Source organism: Macrobrachium nipponense, chromosome 20 (assembly GCF_015104395.2).
Source record: "Macrobrachium nipponense isolate FS-2020 chromosome 20, ASM1510439v2, whole genome shotgun sequence".
NCBI classification, from domain to species: Eukaryota; Metazoa; Arthropoda; class Malacostraca; order Decapoda; family Palaemonidae; genus Macrobrachium; species Macrobrachium nipponense.
The window spans coordinates 28,501,899-28,519,560 of record NC_061089.1 but is presented as its reverse complement, the minus strand read 5'-3'; the positions used below and the strand labels follow the sequence as shown (position 1 = coordinate 28,519,560).

At 38.6% G+C, this 17,662-nt stretch overlaps 1 protein-coding gene across 3 annotated transcripts in view; it reads left to right on the top strand.

The window, feature by feature from the left end:
- The window catches only part of LOC135224166 (protein Wnt-4-like), a 314,368-nt gene that overhangs the window by 234,997 nt on the left and 61,709 nt on the right, over positions 1–17,662 (top strand). Inside the window, exon 1 of one of the 3 annotated variants that reach the window (XM_064263040.1) lies at positions 9,924–11,548. The exons of the other annotated variants lie outside the window; for them this stretch is intronic. Within the exon in view, the coding sequence (XP_064119110.1) occupies positions 11,487–11,548 (62 nt within the window). The 5' untranslated portion in view covers positions 9,924–11,486. Of the gene's footprint in view, positions 1–9,923; positions 11,549–17,662 lie in introns of those variants that run through there. 3 annotated transcript variants of the gene reach the window in all.

Genomic DNA, 17,662 nt, shown 5'->3' with positions numbered 1-17,662 from the left:
ATACGCTGTGACGTCAACTAAAGTTAAAAGCGTTTACGTCTTGGTTCCAGAAGGTTGTGTTCCTCATATTTTCATATAGTATTTGAGACAGGATTGCTATTCCCATACCCTGCCCTACCTAGCTGCGACCTGCCACAGGCGACCGATTACCGAATGACAAATTCGTTGTAACGTCAGAACTTGTAGGTCTTGCCATTTTATTGACCATTCTTTAAGAGAAAAGTTTTTGTTGATGATTATGATCAAGGGACTTCGTAGACTGCATTTAGCTTTTAGAACCCGTCAATATCAGAGAGAATTTGCGAATCAATACCTCCAAACAGACGAGAGAGGACTCACATGTGTCGGGGATTCTTTATAACGAGAAAACAGAGCAACACTCTTAATTAGGTGATGTCAATTATAAAAAGATACGGGAAGCATAAGCTCCATTGTTCTCGAATGTCTGTATTTAATGTAAAATTGCCTTCAAAACAATTACACGGAGCGGAAGGGAATCCGTCACAGCTGTTGTGAAGCCTTGGAGGACTAATGAGAAATAAGACAATGGTTCTCGTTGAGTGATCGTAAGTACTTGATGCTCAGAAAATTTAAATAAATATAAACATTTTCGTTAGTCCTATTTTGTTCGCCTTTCAGCAAAGGCGCTGGTATTCCGAACACAATTTCCTTGGTGATTGTTCAGCAATGTTCTGATTGTAATGAGTGGAGTGTATAAATTATAAATCAATTTGTGTCCGTAGTTTTATCTTGATTCTTGTCTAAAGAAGTGTCTAGCATATGGTTTTTAAAAAATTACGGCCTTTATTAATAAAGCTACCAAATTGGTGTGTGAACAACAGTGAGTGAGAAAGTATTTTTATTGAGCTCCCCGAATAAGTATATTCTAATGCAACAATACAAACTCACTTGACAAGTACAAGAACTTAATAAGAGAAACAGAAGTAAATCTCCCCAACTAAAGAAATCACAATAAGAGAAACAGATAAATCTCTCAAACTTGAGAAATGACAAGGAAAAGACTTAACTAAATATTTCTGATGAAGGAAAGTTATGAAGGAGAAAGAGAAAGTGTGGGATTCCTTAATTAAATGCAACTGAAGTAAAAGTAACGTGCTTATCCATGATGAAAAATAGTACAAGCAATCAAAATATTTTGCAGACAGTACAATAAAAAAACACATTTCTAAAGTGCATTATAAGGCAACACTAATCAATAGATAGTTCAAGGAAAAAATCCTTTCGTAGATCAGTAACGCGTCAATACAGACGCGTTCCACTTTATTCGGTCGAGGGCGCATAAAGAGGACAAAACTCCAACGGCAACAGCCTTCCACTTTCACCTTTACTGGTGATCGCCTAAAGTCCTGAACTTTATAGAGAGAGAGAGAGAGAGAGAGAGAGTCAAACTCTATTCCCTTCAAAACTAATAGCGTTCCCGCCCCCAACCTTTCTCACCTAGCTCTGTAACGGGTCCTCTCTCCTTATACCTTCTCGAGAATTCTCCTCTTTCAAATCTCAGATCGCCAGATTGGCTCCCTTCGTCAGTGGAGGCTTCTGGGCAAGTGGTAGTGTACGACTCGCAACCGGATACACCCGTGTTCGATCCCATAATGTGGAAAGCATAATGACCTTGAAAACAAGGGCTCGCGTCAACAGAATAAGCTGAATGATGTACCGGCATGTGGTTGAGTGCTGTTGATTGCAGCTGAGAGAGATAATGCGGGAGAAAGAATAAAATGACGTGGGTGTGAACAGTAGTCAGACAAGATATAAACCATCGAGGTCTATTCTTTAAAACTTGTTCACCTTATGTAACTATAAAAGAAAGGAAGCTTTCATAAGATATTCACCTTTATATGGTCACTTTTGCCATATATCTTCTCTAATCCTCTCCCCCCATTTCTTGACCCCCTCACCCCAGCTCCAGAAATCAAAGGGGCCCTCCCGCGTCATCGAATTCTCCGTAAGTGGCAATTTCTTACTCCATCGGGTTTTCTGGGCGACATCTCAAATGACCTTATCACACACAGGGATTCATTCGCCTTATGCTGTTCCTCTCCTCTCTCCGGTATTTTCTCCTTTGATGGAACACAGGGATGTGGTCTTCAGTTTTTCTTATTGTACCAAATGGAACATTAGTAATAAATGGAATTTAACTACTTTGCTGGCCTCTCTCTCTCTCTTTCTCTCTCAGAAATATTACTATACTTTTAATTGACTACCTTCTTTCCAATACATAATGTAATATCTTATTTTTTATTACTTTTAATAGTCTACCTCGTTTCTAATACATCATGTAATATCTTATATTTCATACATTGATAGTGTTCTAGTTATGAGACTGGATGTACACGTTGTTAAAAATAATCAAAAACATTTATGAAAAATTAAACCAGTTAAGAAAACACCTTCAGGGTTTCCAAGCTTACCCTATTCTGAACTGCTGGATTAGTTCAGTCCTTAACTGACACTGAATCGGATGCGACGAGATTAGGATTCTGACTAACGAATAAACCACCTGGAACTTTTATTAATTACAATTATAAAATGACACAAAAAAAAATTGGAGCAAAAAGTTGAACAGCCCTCAGTAAAGATGTTGCGATTGAAGCCAAATGCGGGAGAATCATTCTCCTTTTCCTGGGATGAAAATTATTTGTTTCTCTGAGAAAATCATGTTATTTCAGTAATCCAGTCCTTCAAAAGAACGATATCCCGGTATAATGGACTATGAACGCGTTAAGTTCCTTTTCTGTATCTATCTTCTTGGCCTCGGTTGATACATTAGTTACGATCATAAAGCATCAGTAGAAACTGTCATGAAAAATAAAAATCGGAATAATAGACAGTAAGAAATGAGTTTCTCTATATAAACGATCTCGACAGAATTAAAATAAAAAGAGAGAGTATTATGAATTCGCAAATTGTGATCAAACCAGCAAAGGTAAAAATCAAACACAGAATTTAAAGTGTGTTAATATTGTTGATTCTCGAAAAGGAATTTGAGTGACAGTGTAGTAGAAAATGGCAGACAGACAGACAGACAGACAGACAGACAGACAGACAGACAGACAGACAGACAGACAGACAGACAGACAGACAGACAGACAGACAGACAGACGTGCTCGGATGTAACTCTTCTTTCTTGTTTGATTTTGCTTGTATTGCAGATAAGCGGTATCCTCAAAGTGCTTGGCAGACATATGTTAAAGAAGCAGGAGAGAGAGAGAGTGAGAGAGAAGAAGAATTGTAATTTCCGAAAAGAACTACGCAAAATTGTTTACCGCAACTTCCTAAAAAAATCAAGTAGATCGCGCTTCGCTTTCAAGTACGTAATAACATTAAGCAAAAAAAAAAAAATCCAGAATTAATATTTACGATTGCTTTTACTGAAAAGTATCAGAATACTGTATCGCCAAATGTTTCAGACGCCGCTTGTATGTGTTCAAGGGATATAATGATTTACAAAACTGTCACAGAAACTTTTAGACAAAATCCATTATTTCTGTGAGTCGGATGTACTCAATAAAATCGGTGCGCAAACTTTACGCATTGGTTTGTTGAAAAAGAATAAAATATCCTCTCTCTCTCTCTCTCTCTCTCTCTCTCTCTCTCTCTCTTCTTCCAGTCCACTAAAAGGTATTTCTTCAAGATTGTCTTAATTCATGGGATAGCATTTCTCTATCAGAATTTATGCGTTGCTGGTCCACCCTCTCTCTCTCTCTCTCCGCGGGAATTATCATGTCTTCGCCAAGATCTGCTTATCACTTCTTTCGCCGTGGAGCTACCCAAGACCTTCTTAATATGGGGAGCTTAGTCTTAGTCCTTAAGTTTCAAACGCTGTCCAGGGTCATTTGCAATGGGTCTGATCCATCAGCCAATTAACCACAGCCTCTTCGAGTCATTCTTTTCAATATACGCAGGTAATTTGTAGCATCTATATTGTAATGTCCGTTGACTTGAGGTAATTAATCTTGTACTGCCTCTGTTTTTTTTTTATCACGCGCTTGAATAGATATTATTATTATTATTATTATTATTATTATTATTATTATTATTATTATTATTATTATTATTATTATTATTATTATTAACGATTGGGAATAACTCTAAGGATTTTTTTTATTCATTTATTTAACAAGACGAAACATTGCAATCTGGAAAGGCGAATTGCATCAAGTGGTCAGTGCAACTCAGATAGTAATTAAAGCTCATTTACTTAGCGAAAAATGACAAACAAATAATCAAGATGTCACTACTGAGTTATTGCAAAGTTGGTAGTGACGTAATAATCTATAATGTTCCTTTGTTGTATGCATGTTCTCATGAACGCCTGAACTGATCAGAAATGTTGATCGAGTCAGGTCCCAGAATATAACTAAGCAAAAAGAATGAATTATGCATTCGGCGTCATCAAAGCTTTGCTGCGTCGATTCTGCTAAATATTCACCATCAATTAGTCATCGCTGTGGTTGATGTTATTATTCTCTGCTGTAATTATTGTAATAACTACTCTGTTGTCGTTATTATTGTAATAATGTAGCAGGAGTGGGAGGTCTTTGTAGCATAATCGCTAAAGTCCGCCTTATGGCACATGCCTGCCTATATATTAACGTGAACATAGCCTATGAAAATTTAAGAGAAGTGCCTATTTAAGAAACTAAGCAGAAAATAGGCATTCTAGTCGCTATAGCGCCATTCGGCATATTGGCGAGGAACTCGAAGCTCCACTGGTCTCGGAACAGACTCGTTTTTAACTATATCGAAGTCTACAGACGTTATAAGGCTGTTCACTGTTGTGCTCTATGGTTGGGGCATGATTGTGTTTGTCATTTGGCCCGCGGAATTTGTGGAAGGAGGTTGAACGTCGGACTATAGATGCTGTGAATTGTTCATCACTGGAAAAGGCGCTAATCACATGATTCATTTCAAAGTTGTCAGGCTGCTCAACGTCTTCATGCGGCAAGGATATATGATTATCATCTGTTGGAGAGGGTTATGATGCAAGTTCTATATTTTATCCCACAGAAAATATCATTGGTAAGATGTGCCAGTGAAACTGTTTGAACCCTGATTGGTGGTTTTGTAACGTGAATGACTGTCATTTTTCAGACTGGAAAACTTTTCTTTATTAGATATTAACTGTAAATACAGCCTTAAATTGGATTCTTTGTTGTAAACGTTTTCTGCTTTTGAGATTCTTAACACGTCTATAGCTGGTTCTGTTTGGCCATTAAGAAGAACCTTTCGTCATTTTAAGCAAAAAGGAAAACAATTTTCTTGTTCTTATGCCCTTTTCTAGCCCAGGGCCGAATTGAAACTTAGCGCCCCCCCCCCAAAAAAAAAAAAAAGGAAATAAAAGTAAATTGGGAAGAAATGAGGCGGAGTCATAACTACCATAGAAGCGATAGACTTTCAACCTCTTGAATGAAGAAAGGTTATTTTAAGAGTACTGGAACACACAAGCAAGGGAGATTTCCCAAGCACGATAGTAGAACGAAAAGAGTAGATAATGGAGCTAGTACTCCTAAGTGGATTACTGATTTAATTCACTCATTTAACTAGTAGCAAGAAATGTCCCACTTTTGGAATTTCAGGTAGCTCTGTTGTTAGTAACTTTGACAAAGGAGCTTTCCGAATGACAAATACTGTTCAAAGAAAAAGATGACTTGTTTCCCACGGCGTTACGGAATCCTCCAAAACTCTTTTGAGCACGAAAACATCTCGGTATTAAGTGTCAGCGTATGCTGTACCAACACTCGACGTCGTAAGAGTACCTGTAAACATGATGGGCACCTGCTAGTGCTGTGACACTTACAATAAGTGCCCCACTTTACCTGTTATGTTTTGCCAGCTGACGTACAAGTAGAGTTAGGACAAGATTAATATGAAGTCGCAAACATAAAGACTTAATACAAAACGGCATACTACAATTAATACTAGTACCATCATTTCTTGACTGATTTTGATTATAAAATGTGCGCTAAATAACAATGAATGCCCAAGGGCCATGGGAAGGACAGATCTCCATTTGGTTACCGGGATGTGCAATCTAATTCAGTTTAAGGTAATTCAGATATATTAGAAAATTCTCAGTCACATAAAGCACAATACTTCTGAAATGGAATAAGGGGAAGTTCCAGAGGTATTTGCATTCATCCCTCATTAACAAATGTTGATTAAAAATAAAACCATGACATCTGTTTTGCTCAGTCATAAATCCTCATATTTCAGGGGAGGTCTATATTGGCGGTAAAAGATATCCCAATGACAATGACTTGCACAGAAACCAGCCGGCAATGAAACTTACACGTAGATATACTTGCTAATGAAAAAGAACTAATCTCCTAAAGAAATTACATGCTGGATAAGAACAACTTTCAACAGAACCCAAGGGCTAGGGAAACTAGCCCCTACCCTGGACATAGGGAAACTAGCCCCCTATCAAGGAAGTAGGGAAACTGGCCACCTATCCACGAAGTAGGGAAACTGGCCCCTTTCCTGGATGTAGGGAAATTAGCCCCCTACCCAAGTTATAGGAAAAAATCTCCCAACCCAGGATGTAGGGAAAAATCACCCTACCCAGGACGTAGGGAAACAGCACCTATTCAGGATGTAGGGAAACTAGCCCCTACCCAAAATGTATTGAAAAATCCCCCTACTAAAGATATGGGGGAAAATTCCCCTACCCAGGACGTAGGGAAACAGCCGCTATCCAGGATGTAGGGAAATAGCCCCTATCCAGAATGTAGGGAAAAATCCCCCTGCCCAGGATGTAGGGACAAATCCCCCTGCCCAGGATGTAGGGAAACTAGCCCCTACCCAAAATGTAGGGAAAAATCCCCCTACTGAAGATATAGGGAAAAATTCCCCTACCCAGGACGTAGGGAAACAAAGCCTATTCAGGATGTAGGGAAACAGACCCTATCCAGGATGTAGGGAAAAATCCCCCTACTCAGGATGTAGGGAAACTAGCCCCCTACCCAAAATGTAGGGAAAAATCCCCCTACTATAGATGTAGGGAAAAAATCCCACTATCCAGTGTGTAGGGGAACATCGCCCCTACCCAGGATGTAGGGAAACTATCCCCCTACCCAGAACGTACAGAGACTAGTCCCCTACCCGGGACGTAGGGAAACTAGCCCCCTACCCAGTACGTAGGGAAATATTGCCCCAGCCCAGGATGTAGGGAAAAAAGCCCCTTATTTAGGACGTAGGTAAACATCGCCCCTACGCAGAATATAGGGAAACTAGCCCCCTACCCAGTACACTGGGAAACATTCCCCTACCCAGGACGTAGGGAAACTAGCCCCCTACCCAGTACACTGGGAAACATTCCCCTACCCAGGACGTAGGGAAACTAGCCCACTACCCAGTACACTGGGAAACATTCCCCTACCCAGGACGTAGGGAAACTAGCCCCCTACCCAGTACACTGGGAAACATTCCCCTACCCAGGACGTAGGGAAACTAGCCCCCGACCCAGTACACTGGGAAACATTCCCCTACCCAGGACGTAGGGAAACTAGCCCGTACACAGGATGTAGATTTAAAAATCCCCCTAACCAGGATGTAGGGAGGTTAGTCCCCTACCAAGGACGTGGGGAAATTAGCCCCTTACCAAGGACGTAGGAAAACTAGCCCCCTACCCAGTACATAGGGAAACGTCCCTCCCACCCAGTGCGTAGGGAAACATCACTCCTACCAAGGACGAGAAGAAAACCTGTTTTTTTTTTCTGTTCAGCACGGTGTAGCTTCATAGCTAAATGAGAACTTTCTAATTCAGTTACAATACTTACATAACTATCAACTTCTGAATTATGTAGTTGACAGATTGTTAAAACTGCGCCCCATAGTGAGGTAATGCCATCAGTGCACCTCACACGGTGCACCGTAGGCATTACTTAACATCCTTTCATACGTCCCTTCAGCCCCTAGCTACAACCGTTGTCATTCCTTTTACTATACCTCTGTTGGTAGTCTCTTTTCTTCTGCCTTATTTCCACCCTCTCCCAACAGTTGCTTCGTAGTGCAACTGCTTTGAGGTTTTCCGTTACACCTTAAAACGTCCTCCTCTCTCCATTTTCCTTTCAGCGCTGAATGTCCTCATAGGTCCCACCCCTTGGCGTTTTGCCTAATTCTTTTATTCCTATCCTTCCGTTATAAGTGTGTAACTGCCGGTGCAATTCCTATTGTAAGTTGCCGTTACACTAACTACCTATTGCCCTAGATAAGAATCCACATCTGACAGTGAAATTAAGCATGCTACCAATCAAACCGCACGGACACCATGAAGTACTCTTAGGATGAGGTCGCTCATCCTGCGAGCGACCCTTTCCCTCGAATGATCAAGGGCTCATGAACACAGACCGTCTGGCATTAATATGTATGTGTGACTAAAATTTAGATGTGTATGCGTAAGAATACTTATATGAATATACAGATTATTTATACCCATTCAGTAAAAGTTTCAGTACTTAAGCATGCGAACGAAAATAGGCACTACCGAGACATCTGAGGGGACTTAATTGCAAACGCACTCGTCATTGCATAACAATAAACATAACCCGGCAGGCTTGCAAAGATGTACAGGTTGCAGGTGGGCACCAGGTACAGAATCGATAATGACATCCGTAATTTCATTCATGCAGTGACTGGGACACAAGACTCACAAACCTAGATGATATGGAGATTTGTCTGTGTCGAATTTTGGTGATGCGTTCTTCCCGGTAGCCATCTCTTATTAGAATTGTAGTTGACTAAACAGAAGAATAGGAAAGCTTTTGTGACATGTAGTCTCGGGAAAAAAAAAATTGTCCGTTTAAAACGTCTGTGAGCTGTTTCGCCAGAGATAGCAGCCTTCAATAATATTTGCAATACCAGACATTTGACCTTGGAGCTCTTCTAAAAATGTTATAATGAGATGAAATCGGGCAACAGAAAGCGCGTGTGTGTGTGTACTTTCCCCTTCGTCATTGACCTTGAAAACTCAAAGCATCGGTGTCAGAGTTAATATGCAAGTAATGGCCTTTAGCCTCTCGTTCCCTCTCAAAATGCCGATGGCACTCTTATGGACGCGTGCAAATTGCATTATCAGGTAGCTAATAACTGGCTAATTTGTCCTATCTATTCTACCCACTCTGGAAACTGATCGTCGCAAAAAAAAACCAGAAAAGATCTCGAACGCCGCTGATGATGTATCACATATAACTGACAATCGCTCATCTATAATGTATGCTGAGGAGTGTTGAATGGCGTGTTTTTGTCTTTTTTTTTCACCCTTTTTTCTTTAACCCACGATCCGCTAGTATGGGCTCCTCTTGGGTGGCCTTTCCTTGGCTTAACTTTTTCGTTCTCATTTGCATGTCCTCGCTATTAAAATCAAAATATTCCAAATCTGTAACTGTTTCAGCTTTATAAAGTGCGCACATTGGACAGCAAATTGGCTTTCCATTTAAAAAATGTAAATCAAACGGAATAAAAAGATTGAGAGAAAATCTCGCAGGATTTTCAAGCTCTTCTCCCCATCAGTCCCTCTGGTGACGTGAATGGTTTTATTATATGACCAGGCTGACACTGCAGATGAGAAAAGGTATGAACATGATGTTGGAGATTACGTTGTTGAATGAGAGGGAGGTAGTGTTGATTGCGGGCGCTGATGGGCGTCCCTGTGCAGCGTTGCAAGCTGGACGAAAGTCTCTTTAAACCTAAGAGGGTTTCCTATGCCTTCCTGAACATTTGTTCCCCTTCCAGAATCATCCAGAGAGCACCAGAGTGTCGTCTGAAGGAGGCAGTGTCATTCGTACGTCTGTGGCGACGTACAACGTTCACTAATTCAGGCAGCTAGCTACCCGCGCAGCGTCTGAAAAACATCAACGCGCTCACTCGAACTTTGGTAGCGTTGAGAGATGGACCTGTGGGCAAACCCCCCTTGGCGCTGATTGGCCAAACGAACCGTCCAGAGAAGTCCCCCTGGCCAATGAGAGCGAGTCATTCTGCCCACCTGGAATAGCAGAATACACTAACCCCAGCGACTGTTTCTTAATTGATACCACCCTCCGATTTGCTTGCTTTTACACGAATAACCTGCCTCGGCCGCACTTAACGAATCCCTGCATCGCAAAGATGAATGAACACTCGCCGAAGGTCCCTGGGAAAGGAAACGCGACAAAATAACGAGTAGTCGAATCCTGCGCCTGAGCAGTCCGTGGTTCGCGCGCGCCGAGAGGCCCCTACTCGCCAGGTGAACTTACAAGGGTACACCATTCTCGGTCCATCAAAGAGAGCCGACACACCACTACCACCCCACTGCCACACAGACACACACACATACACAGAGACTCTACTACACCAAGTCGCATAACACCTCCCCCTTCAATAACACCACTCAACGCCTCACACCACTGCGATTAACTCCACTTCTGTCAGCGCCTCGAGTCGGAGTGCCAAGGGTGACACTACCTTAGTCGCTGGGAGTTTATGCATAATTAAGCGTTGCGTGACCCCCAGGTGTGTTCCTTCCATGTGTGTTTGCGTGTGTGTCGTAAGGATATGTTTATATTTATAAATACGCGTCTGATTGCGTGACCCGTTCGTCTCATATAAATATGGACGGTTGTGGTGGATGACTGTGTCGTCTTCAGCCGTGAAGAAAATTCGAGGCACTGCGAAGGAGTCACTTTTCTGTAGTTGCGACGTTCCCGTTTGCGACAGCTGCGACGTCACTCAGCTCTTGATATACGAATGGTCGTTCTTGAGGACGACTTCGCATTTATGTATAAACGTACACAAGTATACATAAATCAGTGAATAGATCTCTTTCTTGCACAAAATAAATTGTTGTTCGAGGGAGAAAAGGAGACAGAGAGTGAGAAGGGACGTCTCTCTCTCTCTCTCTCTCTCTCTCTCTCTCTCTCTCTCTCTCTCTCTCTCTCTCTCTCTCTCACGCTAATCTGAAAAATTGAAGACTTATCGAATGTGACAGATCGATGGTGAGAGTGTAATACGACGTCGGGTTTTACGTTACAATGACGCCAGGATTGTGGCAAACAGAGTTGGCTGTGACGTAAAATTCTCTCAACTTGGAGGTTCGCACTTTTTCAAAACGAATTGAAGAAGGAATAGGCTATGTGTTGTGTACAAAACTGAGAAAGAAAATGAATCAGAACTCGACCATTCACTGCATTTCTGCGATGACATAGAGAAGAAGTTGCGAGACGGAGTGTTGGGACGGAGCCGTGTAAGAAAGTAGTGATTGAGTGTCGTGTGAGTTGAGGAGTCAATCGAGGAAGGCCACACGATGGAAAGAACATAGGGAGAGAAACTGAAACGTCCAGCCCTGACAGACCATGCGTATGTCGGCCGGCCTCCCTCCACACTGCGTACAATGAGCAATTGCACCTGCCGTGAATGTTTCAAGTGTGGTGCTTGATCAGTGCACGCGGTTGCAACTTGTGGCTGTCGTGCACCCAGGCGTGGTCACCATGGCAACGACGTCGTGCACAGTCTACGGGGTTACCATCGTTACTTCCCTTATCCTCGTCGTGTAAGTGTGGCTCTACTCGAGTTGAAAGTAGTTTTAGAGACATCAGTTTAGGGCCAAGTTCATGTTCAGATTCATGTTGTGATTGTGGTTTATGTACTTGTTGCGCTTAACTCGTTATAACAGTAATGATGATATTGATGATAGTAATAATGACGGTGGATGGATAAGATAGAGAGATCTCGTGATAGTTGTTATATATCTAGTGCCGTCAATAACTTTGCAGAAGAGAGTGTTAGGATTTTTCATACTTAGAAAGAAATTACGTTTGTCAAGACACTGTTAATGTGACTACTACACTGGTGATAAGAAAAAAAAGAAGACTGATGCTATGAGGTGTCAATAACATCGAGTGTAACAGCTATTATCTTGTTGACGAAAGTTCTTACGTTAGTCTGTTAAAAAAAGTTTTGTTCAAAGTGTTTTATCTATTACGAGAAAAGAGAGTAGCGCCAAAAGATCCCTAAAAAGCCGCCCAAGGAAAGCCAGACTTTCAGTTTAATTTACTTAAATCGGAATCCAACGTAAGATTAATTCTAAATACAAGTGATGCTTGATAAAAAATATTTTTTCTTGATCTGTAACAAGAAGTACATGCAAATCTATAAAAAATGTATGTTAGTCTTGTTTAGTCTTCCACGCGTGTGTGTGTGTATATATATATATATATATATATATATATATATATATATATATTATTATATTATATTATATGCGCGTGTGTGTGCGTGTCTATGTAGTGTATGTATATATATATATATATATATATATATATATATATATATATATATATATACATGCACATATATATATATGTATATATATAATATGTATTGTACAGCTATGGATGATTTCTCTGATTTACTAGTCTTATGATCCTCAAAAGTTATTCATCAAGAGTACTTATTAAAATACAGTGATTAGAAGACACACACACACACACACACACACACACACATATATATATATATATATATATATATATATATATATCATATATCATATATCATATATATGTTTATATTTATCTTTACGAATATGTATGTATGTATATATGTGTGTGTGACTAAATAATTCCATCAAATTATTTACTAGAATTTACTATGATCCGTAAAAACGATGCACCTCGAATACTGGGTGAAATATCGAAACGAGAAAAAATTTCCTTGGAATGCATTCGATATTGAGCGCTCTTCCTAATCGTCATTGAAAATTGTAACGGGTGATTGATTGATATTTCCGCAAGGTTCTATTAATGCCATCATTTAACGGATAGCTTCGCGTCAATCGTTCGTCTTCATACCAAGACCTAGTTATAAGAGCGCATCTTTCCTGAAGATATTCTGTGGGAAATTGTCCACTCGAACTTCGTCAATGATTTGACACTCTTTTCCCTTTCCCCTTTCACTTTATTATCGAATTTAGGAATGTTTCTCTGTCATTCGTGTTCTCTGAGGACGTTAATTCAGATGCGTTTGGTAATGAGTACATGGCGGGGAGTAGACGTGTCGTGTCTTTAACGAAAATTTACTATAGGTGCTCTTATCTAGATAAAACATTTAATGAACAAAGTTTTTATCAACGGACGTTTTTGTACCTCATATATATATATATATATATATATAGTATATATAATATTATATATATATATATATATATATGTATATATGAATAATTATCACATCGAACCGTGATCCATTTATATATCAATTCAAGCTACAAATGTCCTTTAATATCTAAATTCACTTTACCTCCCAAATGATATATTTTCATATATGTACATATATGAAAATATATCATTTGGGAGGTAAAGTGAATTTAGATATTAAAGGACATTTGTAGCTTGAATTGATATATGTATATATATATATATATATATATATATATATATATGATTGTGTATATATATATATATATATATGTGTGTGTGTATATATATATATATTATAATATATATATATATATATATATATATATATATATATATATATATATATATTATTCATAAGCGCTTAATATTCTCGGTAATGATTTATGACTAAAATTATCAAAATCTTCTCTTACGGAATGGCTGAAGTTAAAATCTTTACAACTTTGCTGTACCGAAATATAATTAACACTCAATATAATATCTAAAGTGTGATTCGTATCTTTTAATTAATGTCATAAGTTTAGACCTTTAATATCTAAACTTTTGTCAATTAGCTTTTATAACCTGAATTTAAAGCTTCAGGAGCCATTTGACCGAACATGTTAAAATATATCGATACTAACATACCTTTATACACGCCCAATATTCGCGGGTCATTCGGAATACGTTATGGGTTTGAAAACATGTTCATTCTTCTTGTGCTTTACCGTTTCTCGATTACCTTCAACGTCAGACTCCGTCTCTTTAAGTTCACGTGAATCAATATGAAATATAGCATTTGTAACTTTATTTTAATTTCCATATTTTTATGGTATTTTAAACCATGAATATCCCCGATTCTCTCTCTCTCTCTCTCTCTCTCTCTCTCTCTCTCTCTCTCTCTCTCTCTCTCTCTCTCTCTCTCTCTCTCTCTCTCTCTCTCTCTCTTATTACTATAATCTTCGTAAAGCAATTTAATAATCGTCTCCTGGAATGGTATCTGTTAAAAATTGCAATTACCCTTTTAGCAAAACATTCCCGGGCGTATATTTGCTTTCGCATTATTTCCAGTTCTATTTTTTTCGTCTTTCGTAGCGAACGTTTGCACTTCCAGCCTGGCAAACGTATTGTCTGTAGCTGCAATTGCTACTCTATACAGATCTCATCTAGTGACACAAAAGCTCTTTAGCGGTGTTGAAATGTGAGACTGTGGAAGGCCAGGTTATGATTATAATCTGTACCTGATATTTATATAATTTCTCCCTTGACCCTTTATATTATATAATAATATCATTATTTATCCACATCGCCTGACTGAAGTTCATTTTCTTGTTTGCCTTTATGGTGAAAATATTCCCATCCAATTGTTCGAAAGCTTAAGCGATTCTAAACGTACATAAGCAGCCAAAGTAATGTAAGTTTCCGATTTTTTCGCTTCTTCGGAGAGTTGTTGGAGGGGTGAGTAGGAAAGGTCAGTGGAAGCGTCTAATAAGGTCTGGAAAAGGTGTTTTGCATTGAGTTAAATGTACAGGAGTTTTAGAATAGGATATTCATGGTTTATTCACTAGAATGAAAATGTAAAACATGAGTACAGACAAATTATTTCTAATAAAATTAGCGTATTTGTTTTAATTCTCGTTGGTGACACAAGGCTCTATTTGACTGTAGAATTTAGCATGTTTTAATTTACGTTAAATATTAGGAATATAATGTGTACAACTTATGCGTGAGGGTAAAGTTTTGCACGCGTCCCGAGTTAGCTGGAGGTCGGATCATTCCTTGTATATATTTCAGTTATCAGCAGCTGATAATTACCTTGAAAATATTCTCATATATTTAACGTAATGTATAATGTTATTCAGCTCACGTCCATTAGTGGAATTGAAAAGAAGGTTTAAAAACTTTTTTATTATTGGACCCTTTTTAGACTAGATCAAATAACGCAGATCGTCTGTTTTGAAGGTTAAAAAAGTATTAAAACTTACAGCAGACATCCTGGCACCCAGATTCTTCATAAGTTTAATTCGTTGGTTTTCAGATTATATGAATTCTGTAATTCTCTGTTGTTCTCTGTAATTTGCAATTTTTGTATATTTTTTTTTCCTTTACCCGCTCGATACCTGGACGTTATTGCCCTTGCTCATCACACACGAAATCCAGCCTTACTAGTGAGATGCTTGAATTAATAAATGCAAACCAAATTTTTCACGAAAAAGGGATAGTGGGCTGTCGGTCTATTATTGATTCAACCCTCAAATCGATACATAGTATGAACGTACCAGTGATAGAACAGTCAAATTCAATTAGTTTTAACATATAGCACATAAACATTTACGTCACCAGAACAAGATTCGTTTATAATAGCTTCTTTTATTTATTTTTGTTTTCCTCCGGGTACTCCTGCAGTACCTTTAAAAGCGGCCTAAGATTACTCAATATCCAGGGAAATCACTTTAACCCAAGGAGGCGAATAAGCAAATCAAGTTAAGGCCTCAACGAGCCATCCCATTACCGTTGCTTTACAACGCAAACCGTGCTTGCGGAATCCTTTCAGACGCCCATTTCCCCCAATGTTAACAGGAATTACCGGAAACAATAACAAGCAATCGAGGATCCGATTAGATCAGTAGATTGCAACTGGCGCACGGGAGGCTTTGCCCGATGTCTCGCTCTCTCCCGCAACCGAATAGGTCTTCCTCCCTCCTTACTGACCTGGTCTTTCTCATCCCCTCAACTAACCAGGTCTTACTCTCCTTATAAATGTCCTGGTCACTTCTCCCCTCAAACGACTAGTCCTTGTTCTTTCCCTTAATTGGGCATGTTTTGCATTCCTTTTATTGCGTCAGGTCCTGCTCTGACCACTTAACTGATCAGGTCTTGACATTTCCAATAACCAGTCTGGTCTTACCATCCCCCGTAACTGACAGCTCTTAGTGTTCACTTGTCTGGCGAGGTTTTGCTCTTTTCTTCTGTTTTTCCCTGTGGAAGGAGCTTTTTAACTGCTGACGAGGTCTCAGGCCCTCGGATGTCGAAGAATTTGATCCAGGGTTTGTGCATTATATATTTTAAAAATTCAGACTTATGATATATATATATAATATATATATATATATATATATATATATATATATATATATATATATATATATATAAATTTGAAGCTTTCTTCAAATAGCCTTCATTCAGGGAATAATCGTAAGCCTAGCCAAATATCATGTATCGCATGTTTTGTTGGATAATATTGTGCTACGCTACTTTCATTCACAAAAAGGGCTTAATTGTGTTCAACTTTGGTTTTATGAGATAGGAATTTTTTTTATCTTAGTCCTTACTTTTTGATGAGAAAATAAGATAGCTTTTTTTCAGTTGTGTTTCAGCTTAAAAAACTGCCGGTCATTGTTATACAAGAAGAATAAACTTTCAGGGTCTTATCATAATAAAGACGTTGAGTAAAGTCTCTCTCTCTCTCTCTCTCTCTCTCTCTCTCTCTCTCTCTCTCTCTCTCTCTCTCTCTCTCTCTCTCTCTCTCTCAGACAAGCTAGAACAAGATTTATCTGCAAAGAATGATGAGGTGTTATCTTTCGAATAAAGAGGACAATTTAATTTTCATAAAGACGAGCAAATGGCGCGCATTATGATCTTCATTTCTTTTTTTCCGAAAGAATGAATACCAAAAGCGTTTGTTTTGTTCTTGACAAATATATTCCTTTGTAGACATGCTTTTAAGGGGAATGGTTTTATTTAAAATCCTGTAGACCGTCTGCTTGCCTTACACCAATTATATTATATGGAAAATGGTCTGATACCTTATTTCACAAGAGTTTTATATTATTTAGAAAATCCAGACTATCATGAAATATGTTTAGTACCAATGTTTCCAACGTTCACGCTTAAAGATATTTAGTGATAAAACCGATACCCAACGTATTTTCAAATACGTGGGGTATCGGTCTTTCTAACATTCAAAATGATTTTGCGATTTAGAGCTTTTGTACATACGTCGAGATAATTCCCAATCGTCGATTAATGTGACAAATGTATAAAAATAAACATAAAGAAACTGCAAATTAATCCCGCTTTTTAGAAATCCTTTTAGATTTTAGTTGCAGTAAAATCATTTCGATACATTCGATACTGAAATCCTTACTATGTGTCAAATGATGCTGTAAATCCTCATAGATTATTAAGATATTAAATGAATTAGAATAGTTTTCATACCTGCAGCACCGACTCGCTTTTGAAAGTGGCTTTTGCCCCGGTCATGACAAACATAATCCGATAATCGGTTGCTCCGGATGAAAATTCACCCGTTGATTCACTCGCCTTGCAATGTTGCTCGGAGGATACTGACAGTGAATAAATTATAACTTTTTGAAGCTTTATTACATTAATATTTCATTATACATACATACTATTATAATATATATATATATATATATATATATATATATATATTCGTAAACACCAATGTATATATAAATTTCTCT